General features: G+C 35.5%; 1 protein-coding gene across 2 annotated transcripts; it reads right to left on the bottom strand.

Annotated features, from left to right (window-relative positions):
• Nucleotides 1-166: 166 nt before the first annotated feature.
• On the bottom strand, nucleotides 167-18,526 carry LOC103973029 (vacuolar fusion protein CCZ1 homolog). 2 transcript variants are annotated; one of them, XM_009387486.3, is made up of 10 exons: nucleotides 18,270-18,526; nucleotides 17,664-17,855; nucleotides 16,349-16,442; nucleotides 12,363-12,546; nucleotides 12,086-12,195; nucleotides 9,538-9,636; nucleotides 8,954-9,415; nucleotides 4,109-4,264; nucleotides 889-1,118; nucleotides 167-528 (listed from the first exon to the last, which is right to left on the bottom strand). In XM_009387486.3, the coding sequence occupies exons 2-10, from the start codon at nucleotides 17,840-17,842 to the stop codon at nucleotides 498-500; spliced, it is 1,545 nt and encodes a 514-aa protein (XP_009385761.2). In that variant the 5' UTR covers nucleotides 17,843-17,855; nucleotides 18,270-18,526; the 3' UTR covers nucleotides 167-497. The 2 variants fall into 2 exon arrangements, with proteins under 2 accessions (XP_009385761.2, XP_065035073.1); XM_065179001.1 differs by having other exon boundaries at nucleotides 17,664-17,727.
• Between the last annotated feature and the right edge of the window lie 217 nt (nucleotides 18,527-18,743).

Here is an 18,743-nt window from a genome sequence, read left to right as displayed (position 1 = left end):
ACTATCAACATGATTTATGAAAATTCTTTATATATATATATATATATATATATATATATATATATATATATATATATATATATATTATATACATCGTCCAGTGAATTATTTTTTTTTTTTTGTATGAAGTTGGAGATGTAAGGCATGCAAATTGTGCACCGGTATGTATACAACACTTAATCTGTCATTGATTATTTCCCTCGGTTGGCATGCATCAGTAGCACAGGAGAAAAAATCATCATATTGTGTGTATCAATCATTGCCAAGCATTCCACACTCCCTTATCCTAAATATCAACACCAAACAATTATTATTATTAAAACCTTAAAACTAGACCTCTAACTTTATAAATCTAACCAAAAGTAGGCTATCAAAACCAAGGGATCATGTTTGACCTGTGGCCAGGGATGGGATCATGAAACCCCAGTTGTAATGGAATGCCGGGATATGGAGGGTTATGCTGAGTTTCTTTGTGCCTGTTAAGCCTTGCCATTCAGCTAGTCCAGCGAAAATGCTCCATCACAATACCTGCAAGCGTATCAGAAGTGGTAATCAGAGATTGTTGCTAAAATTTGAAAAACAGAGAAATAAGATAATCCTGCAGCAAACCCATTCACAACCAGACAAACAGTTGTACAAAAACATGGACACGTATTTCACATTAGATATCATGGCACATCATGATTATACTTGATCTAACAGGATAAATTGTGAAAGCAGCTCCTACTATTCCTAAAAAATTTGACCATTTCAGGTTCGCAGTGATGACAGGATGAATTGTTTAGCTTAGTTATGCTACAGCGGATGGCAATGCAAAAGCAAAAGCAACTCAATTCATTTATATGCTTAGAAAAACAGGATAAAAGAAACATGAACCACGAAGAGCACCTGTCGCTGAACTTCTCCACAGCATCGGATGCATAAAGAAGAGTCTCATTCGCCTTCTCCATAACCATGTACAGCTCTCTCCCTTGTGTTATCTTAGCAATTATCCATGAATTGTTTTTAGCTCTAATGCATATTTCCAGATTTTTTTCTTGGTCTGGCTTTTCTCTGTTTGCTCTCGTTTTTTCTAGATCAACCTCTTCTCTTAGTTTGTTGAGGGTAAATAATGAGTCCTGCGAACAAAGCATCGCCCACACAGACAACCGGTTAGAGCTTCACAATCCTTGTTTTATAGACGGAATAAGTAGTGTACATTTACATCACAGGAAAAGCAAGTACCAACGTTTAAATTCTAAAGTGTAGTAAATTTCCACCAGCATCAGATATTGTAGTGTTTCATGCTGATGCATTGTTTGTACCAAAGCTTGATGACCAGAGAAATTAGCAGCATGGGACCAAAAGATTAATCTGTACCATTAAACCAAATTTATACAACAGATTCAAGTGCTAGAACCAAAACATGCCATCAAGCTCTGAATTATCCTCTTCTTAATTTTCAATATGAATAATTTAAGGCATAGATCTTTTAAAAGGGCATTCACTCCTCTGCAAGTCTTATTAGATGCAAAAGATAAATCCTGATGTATTGTGGTGTCTTAATGCTGATGTGTTGTGTATACTGAAGCTTGATGGCCAGAGAAATTAGCAGCATGGGACCAAAAGATTAATCTGTACTTAAAGTTGTCTTCAACCAAATTTATACAACATATACAAGTACTGGAACCAAAACATGCCATCAAGCTGTGACTTATCCTCTTCTTGATTTTCAATATAAATAATTTACTGAACAGATCTTTTACAAGGGCATTCACTCTTCTGCAAGTGTTATTAGATGTAAAAGATAAATCCTGACCAAACACCTTTCTGGATGTAAGATGAGCAAAAATTTTCAGTCTGACAAAAAAAGAAGGCATATAACTAGGCATTGGCAAGATCAGTTCCTAAATAAATATATCCATAATAAATCAACCAGGATCTACAAATCCGACTCCATTAGATTATTAGATCAAACCATCAGTCGATCTAGACCTATCCCAGGTCCTCCAACCTGTTTATCTAACAGCTAGCAACTAGAACAGACAGAAGCCAAGATAAAATGACTAATCACAGCTCATTCTCCAACTCTTGCCACCACTAGACCATTAAATTTAGTCAAAAGAATCAAAATCTCCATCCCTCTCCTTTGCTCTCTTCTTAAACTTTTTTCACACCGACCACTGCCAGCAGAAGCATCCATTTGTTAGCAGCCGATCACTTAAGTAAATTATAACAATGAAAATGATGAAGAGAAGAGTACTTCTATTGTCATTTGTTGGATAAAATTATTAGAATCATGTACCAAACATATTTAATGTTTAATTGACTTTGTAGATACCTTCACCTGAGAGTTTTTGTTTGATAATATTAAAAATCTTATATTCACTACATTTTTTCTAAACTATATCTGTTAATTTCCTGCTGCGCATCACCCCATCATCACACACACAACCAACAAAGAAAATATCTTAAGTAAAAGAAAAGAAGAGAGCCATTCATCCACCAAACATATAGACTTTCTTCTGTAACAGCAATCAAAGCAAGCTTTGATGACCTGGAATAACATTTATGTTGTTGAATAAGATTTTATTGGATCCAGTAGGTAGTCTAAAATACAGTTTAGCATATTTCCACAGAAAAGGATCTCTCATCCCTGTTCAAACTTAATTTTTCTGTTTAAGAGCTAAACAAGAAAGATATGAGCATTTTATCGCAAGCCAATTAAGGAATCAAGAATCTTAACATTTGTTACATGACTAGCCTTACTAGCCACAGTCTTAATACCAGAAGAGTAAAAAGATAAGAAAGAGAAAAAGACAAGGAGACCAAGCATGAAAGTGATATACAGCTGAAGTCATGGTAAAATGCATAGCAGAAGTAATCAAGGATGAAATTCTGATTAAAGCCTGGCTTTCAATGAAGTGTTATGCTGAATAGCATCAAAATAGGGTACGTATTCTTGCAGAATTTGTTGCTGAATTATAAATAGCCCCTTCTGCAGTAGTTTGGTCTCCAAAATTTCTGAAAATTGGTTCTAGAGTTGAAAATTTGCAGTAGCTAAATGTAAAAGGTTTTGGATGTAGTTTGTTGGTTGACTACCTTTGCTGACCATGCAAGGGAAATTGTAAATGTGAGCAGTCTAATTTGCTGATGCATTACATTTAAATTTTTATTTTTTTGGGTAGTAACTTCTGTTAAGTTGGCAGCTGGCCATAGCATGGCAGTTCTGTTAGATGCACTCAGTGAACTGCCCTCTTTGCTCTTCTGTATTTGCTTTGGTGAGAACAAAAATTTAATCTTAGTAAAAGGAAAATATATGAAAAGTGAAGCAAGATGGAGAACCTTATGGTAGAAGAAACCTGTCCACCAATAGTTAGCCATCCTTAAAAAAAAAAAGTTAGCCGTCCTCCAAGTCGCTGAAGACTCTCTCTCCACTTCTCATTTGTCAATCCTGTCTTCCCAAACCTCTAGTTGCGATTCTTATATGAAAATATTCTACATGCACAACTCTTTTTAGATTTCCTATGAAATTTCTTGTTATGTATCCTTCTATGGAAGCAATAAGGGGTGTAATCATTAAATTCATTGCATAAATCAGTTACAAAAATAGAAGTGCTAATAGGAACTAAGCTTAGTAATGGAAATTGAAAAATGTGTTGAAATAAATTTGAAAAAAAGAAACAAAATTGTCAGTCATATTGTGTAAAGACATATGTAGGATATAATTATATAGCTTATGGAATAAAAGATCACTGTGCTCATTCATGTGATTGCCATAATTTTATCTCATTTGACATTTATCAATTTTGGTTTATTGTTAAATGAACTGCTTAAAATGGTCATCAGTAGTAAAACTGCGTATAAGCACCTAACAAGGCTAAGTTCTTGTGTGGTACATAACCGTCTTCAAAAGGTTGTTGAACTTAATTTTAAATTCAGAAGCAGTCTCTCAAAATGACCCTGTTCACTGTGTGCACTTTAAGACTCCCTCCTCTGTTTTCACTCAAATCAGAAAAAGGAACACAGGAATTATATCCTAACTTTGCAGAAAATCATGTGAAAGTCAATGAGTAAGGAAGACTTGAATAGAACATATAAATGGCAAAACTGTCTCTGTGGTACTAACTTTTGCAAGAGTCATCACTTTCCCTGGTGGAGAAGTCCTTGATATCCTCTTGTCAGTGTCAACCAATAAGTAGCGGTAACCACTGACATGGTAAGCATTTTCACCACCCCATCCTCTGGATAGTTTCTCTTCGACATGTACAATCTTTTCTGATGCCTGTGAGGATGCCAATTTCAAAATATATATTAGAGCACATAAAGTAAAACAATAAGAAAAACATAGTCAAGAAAGACAAACTAGTGTCATGAAAATACGATTTATCTTACACGAACCTTTTAAATAACTTCAACCACCAATATAAGCATCAGTAAATAAAATAGCTGACAAATTCAAAGATGCCAATTAATCAAACAGAAGGTTCACAAGAACATCTGAAATTGCCTCACTAAAAGGTCGACACAGAGAAACAAGTGGATGTTCCACGAGAATAATTAAATCTGCACAACACGTAAAACCAAGTTTTAGTATAGTTGTTAGCATGGTTCTTTCTATGCCTCGCCTGGATTGGTATCTACCGGGCAGTATGTACCAGATCAATTGCCTATCAGGTCAGCGGCATGGATGACAGCATGTGCCTCCCAACATCATGTATACTCGCATCTTAGAAACAGTTGTGGCACATGGTGGCATATACTGTTTATTGGTATGCCGGCACATTCAGGAGCCCTATCAGTCAGGCCAAGGACCAGTATGGGTACAGTAGCCAAAATGTCAATCCATGGTCGTCAGCGATGACTCGTCACTATATTTCATCAAACAATTTTTTGTGGGTAGAAGTACTTTGAAATTTTGATGCACCACAAATCCTCTACCGAAACCGTTGAACTCCAATTACAAACAATAAAGAATATAACACCAGCAAGGAAGAAAAAAGAGAAATTATAGATTACGACTTTAGTGATTATTGTTTGGCATTCATAAGGATGCCATGCTGCAACTGTTCCAATTGAAAGATAAATCTAACAATACATGAATATCTGTATAGTAACTAGCATACTCCAAGCTTTCCTTATTAGAACTTTCATGGTCCAACATGAAGATGGGTCCTCAAGGCAACCTGTGCTCAACCTGTTCAAACCATCTCAAATATTTTATCTAGCTCTACTGCAACATTTACCATCCCTAACGATCCCCTTATCACACCATCTCTAACTCAGTCTCCAATATTTACCATATCTACCCTCAGTAACAGCATCCTTAACGTATGCAAAAGACCATTTCATTACTTAGTTTCTCTTGCTAAGGTTTATCTTGGTTATGAGATAGTTTGACAAAAACATAGGGAGTATCTCTTCTTCATGTTCTCCTTCCATCTTCAAAGAAATGCACTTAAAACAACTAAAATCATATTGCATGTCACAGTTCTTTCAAAATTATCAAAATCCACATATGCCACTAAACCAGAAATCTTTTCAGATTTATTTTAGCGGAACTTTATAAATTTATCAGGAGTAGCCAAGGAAAATCTTACAGCAGTATGTTGCCCAGTATGAGCATAGTCTCAGGAGAGGGATCAGGATGACAGGAAGGACCACCATATAGCAAGCAGGTGGTTACCTCATCATGAGGCATACATGACCTAACAGTTGTTATACACGAGGTTTGTGATTCCGTACCGGGTTCCCTTACCGGTCAATGGCCAGACCTGAATCAGTCTGGTTCATGCTGATGTACCAACATGGCATGTACCAAGGTAATATTCTGCTGGGGGAGGGGAGGAGGAAGGAAAATAGGAGAAGAAGGATGATGAAGGCAAAGGGAGATGGAGGAGGAAGAAGGGAGAAAAAGAGAAGGATAAATATAAATACTGTAGATAACGTAGCGGTGGAGGGCAGGAGGCAGGCTACAGGGGGTGGGCTGCAGGGGGCAGGCTATGGCTGCACGATAGCTCTGAGAGGGGGAGAGAGAGAGAGCACACAACTTATAGGCCAGTCTAGTCCTTTTTAATCAAAACTAGTTCAGTTTAGTCGTTTAAAAAGAAAAAAACAATCCAGACCTCAAATTAAAAAGAAGGGGGACCGAACCACCTGAAATAGCATCTCGGTTCGAGCTTGGACCGGTAAATACTGTTGGCACGAACCTAACTGGGTGAAATTGCATTCCTTGGTTATACCATGGTTCAGCCTAGTTTAAACCCAATATCCACCTAAATTAAGCATTCTGCACAATGTACCACCTGACTCATTTGGTAGCCAGACAGGGTCATTGATAAAGCAGAAAAAACCCTGAAACCCCCAATCAACTACTTCTCATCATAACTCTCTATTCATTCAGAACCCTGGGGTGGCATCAACAGAGAAAGAGAAGAAGACATGAGGGAGGCGAGTTATACACTGGCAAAGGAGGCAGAGGAGCAGAAGAAAGAACTGCCGCTAGTCAGTACTTGCCAGCATTACAACAATCTAAGCCAGTTGAGTGGTGATCAATTAGGATCCAATACCAATAATGCAATTCTTTAGTATAACTACCCTTTCACAATTCTATATTCAGTTTTATCATTGACTCACCAGTAAATCTAATTTGTACTTCATCTACACAGCACACATCAAAAGGCTTAACAACAATTAACATTAGAAGAAACCATTGAAAAATGATTGTGGAACATATAAAAGTTCATCAATTGAATTGGTATCTTCAAAAAGATTCTTTGGACGAAAAATATTTGAAGGATAGTTTCCAAATACATCATCGGGGAAACCAATTTTTTGTATATATAGATGAGTAGATGAAATATTTTCACCATAATGAACCACCACAAGATGCATCTCATGATTTAGCACACCCAAATCTCATAGACAAGTCATGACAGTTTTGAATCAAGCAGTATACAATTATACATAAACATGGTTTTGAACTAGATGTGTAGCAGTGAAGTTAGGATATGTTTTTAGCAGTCTACCCAAAAAAACATGAAGTTTTCCCATCATGAAATATGAATAAATCCTTATAATTACAGACTGGAGAAAAATTAAGTGCCACTCCTAACATGAGCAGCCTAGAGTACTTATTACACAAGTAGATCCAAATTCCAGAGAAAATAATTGTGTATGGCAGTATATAGCAAGAGATACAGTGGACTATATAACTAACAAAATTTATTTTGAGGTAAAATGAACAATCAGCACAAATGTAGGTGAAAAATAAAGAATCTTATGCAGCAAGTTTCTACTGTATGTAACAGTCTTGATATCACAGGAAAGCTCAAAACAATAAAGATATATTTTTGTGCCAAAGGAAACAGATAAATTTCATTTGATAAGAGAATTAAGTATCAGAAGAATAAAACCAATGGCACTTGACTATATAGACAGCCCAAAATAATACTAGTTCTGACTAGTATTGTATACAACAACAACAGTAACAAAGTCATAAGTCCCAACTAATTAGGGCCAGCTACATAGATCTTTTGTTGTCATTGAGATCTGTAAAAAGTCGTATGTTTAGTTAAGCTTGGAATACTTCAAATTTTATTTATAGTTTCTATTAAATTCTTTTAGGTCTTCCACTATCTCTCCTCGTACCACTAATATTAATTATTTCACCTTTTTTGACTATCACATCTAAAGGTCTCCTAAGCACATGCCCATACCATCTTAAACGGATTTCTCTCATCATACCCTCAATCGATACCTAGTTGTTCATGAACAAGAGTATTTCTTTTCATATCTATCCTAATAACTCCACACATCCATCTCAACATTCTCATATCAACAACTCAAACTTTTTGTATATGTTATTTCTTAACTGCCTAATACTCAGATCTATAAAGCATTGTTTGTCTCACAATTGTCTTATAAAATTTTTATTTTAATCTCAAATCCGATTATCATACAAGATTCCTAACGCCCCTCGCCATTTTAACCATCTTTTTTTTACTCTATAAATAATATTTCCATCATATCTATCTTATTGAATAATTGATCTAAGATACATAAAGATTTTACTTAAAAGAACTTCTTGTCCATCCAACTTAATTATATTCATTTATCTATTCTTAAAATTACTAAGATTACATCTCATATATTCAATTTTAGTCCTACTTAATCTAAAACCTTTAGTTTTTAAGGATTGCCTCCATAGCTTAAGTTTATAATTAATTCTACTTAGGCTCTTATTAACTAAGACAATATCATCAACAAATTACACTAGGTGTGTTTGTTATGTAAATAACCAATAAACTCATCTATTATCAATGTGAAAAGATAGAAACTTAATGCGGATCGTTGATGTAATCTTATGCTAATAACAAAGTCACCAGACACACTCCCTATAGTTCTAGCACTAGTAACTATATTATCATACATTTCTTTAATGACAACAATATATATAGTGGATACACCTTTCCTTTCTAAAACCCACTATAATAAATCTCTAGGAACCCTATCATAACCTTTCTCCAAGTCAATAAAAACCATATGATAAGAGCATGCATGTTCAACTTAGAATTTCAATTACAAGAAAGATCATTTGTCCATGCAAGAGTGGCCACTTACTTTCATACAAAAGTTACAAGTCAGCAGTAACAACACTTAAATAATTGGGAACCTACACTTTGAGAAATTCAAGCTAAAAAAATAAAGCAGAATAAGTTACCAACTAAGATAAACCTTTGAGTTCTTTAAAAAACAAGTACTTTTTATCCCTTTTTTTTAATTTTATTGAACAATCTACCTTTACTTTTAAAGAAAACACATTCTTTATTCTTCTTACTTTATACCTCAAAATGCATTCTTGAATATTCTTCCTTTGCTTTTAATATAAGAGATGCATCAAGGTATAGAAGGCAAAAGGACAGGTAATCAGGATGAAAAATAAAAAAGCGCCTATTAGACAAAGTGAACTAACATTTTCAAGAAGCTGTTTTTTGACCAGAGCTATCCCCTGCTCTCCATCTGTCTGCGAACATATGGGAATTAGGACTATAATCGTGAGATTTCGATGCTGGTAGATACAAAGATACATGTGCTCTTCACTCTGCTGAAGCCAAACTACTGGTGCTAGATAAACTAAACCACCAACATTAAGCTGAATATCACAGACAAGAAAACCATCCTTTCCTTTAGACCAATTGTCACGTTGTAGAGGCCTTGGCATGTGATATCTGTTACTTTGTTCTCCCATAGAAGAATCATGAGATCCATGATGATACTCTTCTGGTGCAGATCTAGAATTTAGCAAACCAGAGCTTGCAGTAATACTTGAACCAGAAACTCCCCTCCTTAAATAGGACCAAGAACTTGTGTTGGAGGATAAAGCATGAGGAGTTAACCTTAGAACAGCATAAGTAAACATGTTTGCTGTGTCACCCTAGCAAGAAAATCATACAGGTAAATTCTGAAAACAAATACTTGTAAGAATTATCTATAAAGCAAATCCTCAAGACTAAAAAATATAAATTAACTGTTCCAATGCAGGAAACTAAGCCATACAGGAGAAAGTGTTGTGGCCACCAGCAGATCTTGAAACAATATAAGTGACTTGCACGCTATGCTTCCTAAACTTGAAGTTCCTATAACTGTGGCAAGTGACTGCAGAATGCATGTAAATTAATGAGTCTACATGGTGTTGAGATATTAATTGCAAGCAATGTAATAATAGATCAAATCATTTTCTAAAAACTTATCAAATAAAAACAATAAATTTAAAAAAAAAATTAGATGTCATGAAAATGTCAATTGCAAAAGACTTAGCTGCTATGGTCACAGCAGCAAATACAAGTACCTAGTCATCTATATTAATACATAAGACGAAATTTTTAAAATTTTCACAATCGACAGTTAAGAAAAATGTTCTGTTACTATGTATATATGGGCCCATGTATAGATTTCACTCGTGATTATCCACTGGCTTGAAAACATGATAATTTACTTCAGAAAAAAACTACACTTAATAAAGAAAACAATCAAATGGAACATTGAGGATACAAGACACTCAGGATTTTGAGTGCTGTAAATTGATCCATAAATGCCAATTCGACAAAATATAGCCATCTATATTTTCAGTAGAATAGAATAAGTGATAGTAATTGCAGATGCTAGAATGAAATTTATGCTGGTATATGGAAATATTTAATAGATGGTAACTTTCAGCTTATGATAATTGTATTTTTTTTCCTTTTTAGTTACTTGTAAATTTGTTGCTTGTTACACAGTTCCAAACATTTAAGCCTCTACTTCAGTCTTCAGTTGATCTAAACACATCTTGCAGCGTCAGTCCATCTAGAAACCCTGCTAAGGAATAATAACCAAAATACATTTTGAGTGAATAATGGTCATTAACTATCAAGACCACAGATTAAATCCAAATGAAAAAGACCGGCACAGATAACTATCAAACAAAGTTGAAAGCATACCTAGGATGAGATAATTGTTCAATCAAGAAGGCCATCTTGGATATATGTTTGTGATGCCACTGAAATTTCTAGGACAGATTCCTATACCATCAAACTTTATATTAAACAGTGTTTACATCCTTTTTGAGACTTTATGCCTTTGTGGTTGTTGTTGTTGTTACAGTGTTTACAACATCCTTTAAAAAGAAAGAATGGTTTCATCTAAAACCAATCAATCAAAAATTTCAAGTTGCTTCTTAAATTGAACTCAGAGTGCCTACAGCTTAACACTTTGCAGCAAAAGTGACTAATGTGACAGAGGACGTAAAACAATATTCCTTGACGTTAAATAAGAAATTCAACTTCAAATTTAAAATTGAAAGCAAATTACTAGTACAATTTATGCCCTTTTGGCAATCTTAAACTTAATTATTATGAAGTGCTAGGCTAGGGATAGAGATTTATGCATAGATTATTTTCTGTCAAGGATTAAAATATTGGACTATACCAAACATACCAACTGGTAGTACCAATCCAACCTCATATTCTTACGTAGTATATTGACTGTTTTATTGCTTTAAGGTATTTTGCAAATGTCATAAATTTACACATGGCAACCTTCTCCAATATTTTTAGTTTAGTTTCTTAAATTGTCAAAAAGAAGAAAAAGGGAAGCAAAAAAAGAGAAATGGAAGGAGATACACATTGAGCTTCAATTAAGATTTCAAGGGTTGATTCAAAATTATATTCTAAAAGGTAGTTCCATTAATATTGAAGATCCTACAGAAAGAAGTCTATGAATCAAAATACTTTATAAAAGAATTTGTCGAGATAGGAAATATATCTTTACTTATGGGATGTTATTGTATTTTCCTTATTTATATAAAATTTTTGTTATACTTGGGATTTATAAACTGGGAAAAAGATATTGTAATAGAAGATTGCAAAATTTACTGTGAACATTGTTTTCACACAACATATAACAAGACAGGTGTGAGGCCTTCATTCGTACAAGTTATTTGAGTTAGAGTTAGTCTACCCTATGGTATTTATCAGTCCTTTTTCACTCTCTTTTGTTGATTATTATATTTGTCTTCCTCTTTTTTCCCTTCCTCTATTCTCAAATGAAAAAAAGGAAAAACTCTCAGGTTGTCATGAACATGCGTAAGAAAGAGAGGAAGATATAAAAAAGAAAAAAAGGGATGGTTGTGATGGTTGACAAAATTATATAAAAACCTAGTAGGTATTTGATGATAAGCTCACCATCCACCATTTGATAAAGCTGGTATGGCAAGCTTATTGGATGACATAGCCTACACTGGACCAAATTGAGTAAAATCCTCTGATTCACGTTCCGTCACTAATAGGCCAACTCGTAGTAATCAATACATGCAGTATTTTAGACCTTGATACTGATCATATTAAAATAGTACAAATATATGAAATGGATTTTAGATAATTTCTCAATAGCATGCATTACCATACTTGGCCAACAGTGGATCAATATTCAATATCATCCAGTATCTAAATCACATTCCCATGTTATTAGTCATCAACTATCCTTATTATTCAAGTTGAGAACTAATGATCACAAAGTACCTAGTATCATTTCCTTTTTTTCATGATCTTATAAAATCATAGCATACCTGAACTTCGATTGCCACTTCACGAGAGACGGTCAGCATTTGAACAGTTCTTCTTTCCTTGAGACAGTCACGAAAAGATGGCACTTGAATCTTTTTGCCAACATAAAAATCTGTTTTAAGAAAGATAAAAAAATTCAAAACTTAGTCATGATTATAGAGCAGGAACAATAACAAGAACACACGAAAGGGAGATCAGAATCAACATAAAAATCTTTTAGATGGTACTACCAGAAGAACAGATGAATAATAGTAAACATATACATCAGCAACTAATGACCTGAAAGATAGTCATTGATAAATGTATACAAACGGCTGCGTGCAAGTTCACCACTGGGTTGTTTATCAAGTAAAGCTTGCAAAGAACCATTGAACATCGTGAAAAGAGAATGTGCTTCCTTGAGTACGTCTATTAAGGCATCACAACGCCAATCAGATTCATTATCTTTATTCTTCTCCACTATCTGCATTACCAGCAAGCATTTTAATATTAGACAACAGTGATAATTTGTTGCAGGAACGAGTAAAAGAATCATAGTCTTGCGAGGAAAAGTAGTTGTAAACAATAGCATAGAGAGAGCAACAATTTTACAGCCAGACTAGCCTGACACTTAAAAGTCACCTGCATTTTAGGCATTCGGAACATGTAATGGTCAAATCATCAAACCGTGTGCAGATATGCATGCATGTACACCTAAATTGGAAATGCAAACATCTGTGAGAGCCTAGTAATTGCAGTATGTGGACATAAAATGATAACAACAAACCTATTACTTGGGACCAGCTACATAAATTCTATCCCTGTAATTTAACTTATCGAAAACAGTTTCTGGTCATTTCAAAGGACATATCCTTCTTTTTTAAAGGGAAGTGGGGAAGTCCTAATAGTCATATTCCTCTAATGTCTCCACACACCACTCAACAATATCTATTGACCTGACCTTACGGCTATAGACATGATCAGAACACATTAAAAAAATTTAACTTCTAAGTCTCGATTTGGGTAACCACGGTTCCAATTATGAAAATAGCCTCTCTGCTTGCAGGAGCAAGGATGTGTATATTAACTCTCACTTGGCCCCACATGATGAGAGCCATGTTCACTGGGCCACCCATTAAAGGGGAGCTGTGCATAACGATAATGTTGTTCCTGTGCAACCTAGGTTCTCAGGGTTCAAGTCACAGAAAATTATTACTCTGTTTGTAGCATAATACTATGGTATATCGACTCTTTATTCCCCATTACCTAGAGTCTCAAGCATTAATCTATCTGTTCATATTAATCTTAATTTTTAGAGGAAAAAAAAACTGCTTGCGGCGGCAAGGATGTGAATATTAACTCTCACTTGGCCCCACATGCCCACATGATGAGAGCCATTATCACTTGGCCCCACATGCCCACATGATGAGAGCCATTATCACTAGGCCACCCATTAAAGGGTGAGCTGCACATAATAATAATGTTGTTCCTTTGCAACCTAGGTTATCGACATTCAAGTCATCAAAAATAATTACTCTGTAGCACAACACTTTGGTACATTGACTCTTTATTCCCAATTTCCTAGAGTCTCGAGCATTAGGCTATCTATTCATATTAATCTTAGGTTTTTTTTAAAAATGCAATAGTTCCTATCCTATATTATATGCACAACAACAATTCATGGTCTAGGATTTATATATTAGAAAACAAAAAGAAAAAGAGAGACATAGATAATTAAACTGAAAATAAATGATAAAATTAAAAATAATTAATATTGCATTACAAAATGTGCAACATTAAAAAAGTGAACTAGGTGTGAGCCAAGATGCTTGTTCAGAGTGAATTAGTGATCGAATGTAACTCGAGTTAATTTTCACCAAATCCTTCCAAACTTGACCAAATCACATTAAACTTCTCCAAAACTACTATGACATAATTCTAAGTCAATTAGTAACACTTTTCCTTTTCTTTTTTATTTTAGTCTAATTAATTGAATTTGGCATGTTGTGATCCGAATGTAAGATCCTAATCCTATCTCATTCTTAACTCAAGTGTAACTCGAGTTAAATTTCACCAAACCACATCAAACTTCACCAGAACTACTATGACATCATTATAAGATGATTAGTAGCACTTTTTCTATTTTTTGATGATTTTATTCTAATTAATGAGACTTGGCATGTTGTGATCCGAACATATGATCATAATCCTATTCATTCTTAACTCGAGTGTAACTCGAATTAAATTTCACCAAACCACACCAAACTTCTCTAGAACTACTATGACATGATTCCAAGTCAATTAGTAACACTTTTTCTATTTTTGATGATTTTAGTCTAATTGATGGAATTCAGTACATTATGATCCAAATATAAGATCCTAATCCTATCTCATTCATAACTTGAGTGTAACTTAAGTCAAATTTCACCAAACCACACCAAATTTCACATACATTCATTAAACTTGAATTCAGTATGTGCTCTCGAACAACCCAAAAAACTCTGGCCGCTTCCCTATCATGTACATTCATTAAACATACATTCATTAAATTTTTCAAAAGATGGATCATGCAGTAACCATGATGTGACCCCATCACTAACAAGACTTAAAGAATCATAGTGCACACCAATGCATTTTCTTAACTCAAAAAGAAACCATTCTCATGACTCTCTCCCCTCAATCTCTGCTACTCCAAATATGACGGGGAATAACTTATTAGATCCATCAATAATAATCGCTGTCATCAAAACAGTAGGGTATTTTCCAGATAAACGTGTTGCATCTATGCCGAATACTGGACAAATGTATTGACTAAAACTATGAAACATGCATTGAATGCCCAAAAAATCCGACGAAAACATCCATCCTCTGTGATAATTAAACCGTCATTTCATAGTCATGAACTTTCAACTCTCATAGAAAAGGTATTAACTCACTAAACGATCTATCAAAGTCTGGCCAATCATGCTGGAGTTCTTAAATCCTCCTTTTTCAAAGAGGAGTGATTGTCTCAACTTTTATCACACTCGAACCAGTGATTTAAAAAGCGCTAGGCGCCAAAAGGCACCAAGGTCCAAAAACGCCCGAGGCGCTAGGCGCTCGCCCGAGCGAAGCGAGGCGCTAAAATATAAAAATATATAATATAATTAATATAATTATTTAAATAAAAAATATGCTATTAAATTAAGAAAATCGAGTACAAAGTCACAATGTCATATTAATAAAAAGTCTCAAAAATCAAAACAATAAAATTTTACATCAAATCTATTGAGTTGCTCTGTACACTTGCCATTTATTCTGAAACCTAACAATAATTTTAAATAAATAAAAATTAATAGTATTAAAATCAAAATAATATATTATTAATCTAATAAATAAAAATACTATTATTAGTATATAGTTAGTAGTATACTGTTAATATACTGTTAACAGTATAGTGAGAAGAGTGTAAGAAGACCGGGGCTGCTAAGGCAACCACAACGGTAGCGGGAGCGGGAGCGGCGAGCGATAGCGGGAGTGGGAGCGGGAGCTGCGAGCTGCGAGCGGCGAGCGACGACAACAGCGATGAGCGACGATTGTGGCAGCGGTGAGTAGCGACAGCGGCAGCGGCAGCAGAGAGCAACGACAACGGAGAAGAAATCTCGACGGTAAAATCGCGAGTGTTAGGGTTGGGGAAGTTGGGGAAATCGTGAGAGGGAGCCTATCGGTGATTTAGTTGGTTCGATTGAACCAACTAAAGCACCGGAGACCGAACCAAACGTAAAACACTGGTTCGGTCGCCTGGTTTAACCCGGGGCGCTCGCCCGAAGCGCCCGGCGCCTGGGCTCGGGCGAGCGCCTAGGCGGCGCCTCGTTGAAGCGAGGCGCTTGGACATGAAGCGAGGCGCTCGGGCCTCGCCTCGCCTCGCCCGAGCGCCTAGGCGAGCGCCTATTGAAATCACTGACTCGAACATCTGATGTCTCAACTAGATTGTAATAACTTTTATGTTCAACAATGAGCAACAAGTACACGTCTGATGTCTCAACTAGATTGTAACATCAAAATACTAAATCTAGAAAGGTAATTCAGGAAAAGTTTCTCAAAAATGTATATATCTTTCAACAAAAAGAAATGACACCTTTAGTCAAACTATTTTGTTAGGCATTAGCAACAACCATCTTACAAAGTAACATATAACCAATGCATACAAAATTAAGATATATTTTCCATTCATAGAGATAAGAACACTCAGCATTCAGTAGTATATTAGACTATTAATAACAGCCATTTGATAAAAGAACGCATACCATAACCATCCATATATCTGGCTCAGCTTGATAGAACACATGGGAATGTCGCTCCTCTTCGATGACCTCACAAGCAGCATCAGGAGAAAATATTCTGCAGCAAATCGATGATAGGGAATTGAAGAGAATGCATCCAGCATATCACGATACATTGTCGTTATCTTGAGAGCAGGTATATAGATGAAGAACAGGATGCAACACTGGAAAATATGCATGTTGATGGCACAATAAGCAGGCTTAAGAAAACCAAAGAAAAATAACTGTATAAAGCGGCAGTCATATCAGCATGCCAACTGTCATTACTCTCTCTCCAGCTCAACCAGATATTATTTTATATCAACTTGTCGCCATCATAACAGGCTTCAGAGTTCAGATAATGATGCATACATGTCATCAGAAAGGCGCCAAAGATGAACTACATTATAAACGAAGACCTTTGCTTCACATTCTTTTGAAGAAAACAATGGTAACAGAAACAATGAAGTATAAATGATGCCTTGTAACAGTAAATAGAATAACAATTTAAGACAAAGAAATATTTTAACAGAATGTGGAAGCAGTGATATGCACCTCCCCATGTCCAGCAATTGAAATCTCATGACAACTAAGATCTTGCATGTTGTCTTCTTTATAAACCTCCACATCATAAATTGGTCAAGGACATTTACCAAGTCAGCAATCTCTCTTAATTGTATGTCCTACTTATATTCTCTAATTAATAACAAACCATGTCAATCATACCAACTTGGTAGAATAATCATAAGCAGTATACACTTGCAAGTAAATCCCACTTGACTCACAAAAGTGCATTCAGTTTATGCCATTATCTCGGAATCTTTCTACCCCAACAATGTTCAATCTTCTTTATGAAAATATAGACAAAAAATTATTTAAGACCTGCAGAGTATTATTCCATATCTTTACCTACCTTTCTACCTAACCATGTAAGCATACACAATAAAACATGTAATTCCATATTTTGAGCACGACCTGAGGTACAATAATTTTACATCTTTACCCAGTTTGTTATTTACCTTTGTCAGTTTCCGCAATCAAACTACATGTCCAGCTTCCTTACTTCAACTGAATTAATAATGTATTTGAGCAAACATATTTTTCAAAAAAAAATCAAAGGTTCCCTGAATTACCTTTCTAGATTTATGTTCAAATGGTGTCCAACAAGTTAAAAGTGCTTGCATTAAACATAGTCAACTGTCCTACACAAATAAGATGTGAGGCCATGCGAAACCTCTATTACAAGAAACTTAGAAAATATCTTAAGAAATATTATTATCCAAAAACTTGCCGAACGAACCTTGTGAAAGTAATTAGTCCTTCTGAAAGTCCTACAACAGATAGCTGCACAGAGTAAGGGAAATCTGAAGGAAAAAAGAACAAAATCTTGTCAAGTTCTTGGCCCTCCTGATGTCCCCTTCTCGAGTCAAAAACACATAATTGTATGCCTTCATTAGCAGCCATGGCCGGCAATCCCATTGCTCTTGACAGACTGCACCTCCAAAAAAAGAAGAAGGAAATAATAGAGTACAAATACTATGGTTTAAGTACCTAAGGCAAGTATTCAGCTGATGAATTAATTTAAAGAAAATTGTCGTGCGAAACCTAGATGTTGCACAAAATAGATCAAGATGATTATACAAAAGCAAAAGATGAAACCTACGCCATAAGGTGACACTATCAATTATCATATGTCAGCAAGAAATGATGTATGACAAGTTCAATTCCATGTGTATTACCTAATGCTGGATTAGTTTATCCCAAGCATGCAATTGCTGAGCCAAGAATCGATAGGATCCAATTAAGCACCGAGTTAACTAACAAAGACTTCACGCAAGATTATAAGATCTGTTTCCATCGGGTTGATCGAGAAATGGCAAGTTACAAGAAACCGATTTCGCCTCACCTCACTGCGGAGGAGCGTCGAGACAAGCCGCAAACCCTCCTCTCGATCTTGGGGCCGAACCTCAGAGAAGCGAAAGGGCTCCCTCGCGATGGGGAACGGAAATGGCTATGGCGATCATCGTCACATGAACAATCGATTACAAACTTCTGCCGTATTCATCTGCTCGTGTCAAATTAGACGAGGAAACTCCACGCCATCGTCAAGGCGACGAACTGGAAATGCAATTAAGAACGATCGATCCCAATGTTTACCTAACAGTCCACCGATTTATTATGACGGGACAAAGCCGGAGGATTATGGGGCTTTACACGTGTACTGCAGAGATTAATCTTTCAACGGTAGATGAGAAACCAGTTTGCAGATCCAACGGCAAACGCTATTGACGGAAAGCATGTAGTTCCAACGGTGGATGGACCATTCAGTTGCAGATCCAACGGTTTAGTGTTATTACACGGCCGATATAAACACAAATAC

Source organism: Musa acuminata, unplaced genomic scaffold (assembly GCF_036884655.1).
Source record: "Musa acuminata AAA Group cultivar baxijiao unplaced genomic scaffold, Cavendish_Baxijiao_AAA HiC_scaffold_1137, whole genome shotgun sequence".
Classification (NCBI taxonomy): Eukaryota; Viridiplantae; Streptophyta; class Magnoliopsida; order Zingiberales; family Musaceae; genus Musa; species Musa acuminata.
Note: the sequence above shows the minus strand (reverse complement) of the source record. Positions and strands in the feature narration are given on the sequence as shown.

What these genes read in the sequence shown, in the direction of transcription:
- LOC103973029 (XM_009387486.3), bottom strand. Translation starts at nt 17,842, where the DNA reads ATGGGATTGCCGGCCATGGCTGCTAATGAAGGCATACAATTATGTGTT. An exon ending in AAGTGGCAATCGAAGTTCAG is followed by an intron (nt 9,637 to 12,085) that starts GTATGCTATGAT and finishes TGCATTCTGCAG; the next exon opens with TCACTTGCCACAGTTATAGG. An exon ending in GTGGAGAAGTTCAGCGACAG is followed by an intron (nt 529 to 888) that starts GTGCTCTTCGTG and finishes ATACGCTTGCAG; the next exon opens with GTATTGTGATGGAGCATTTT.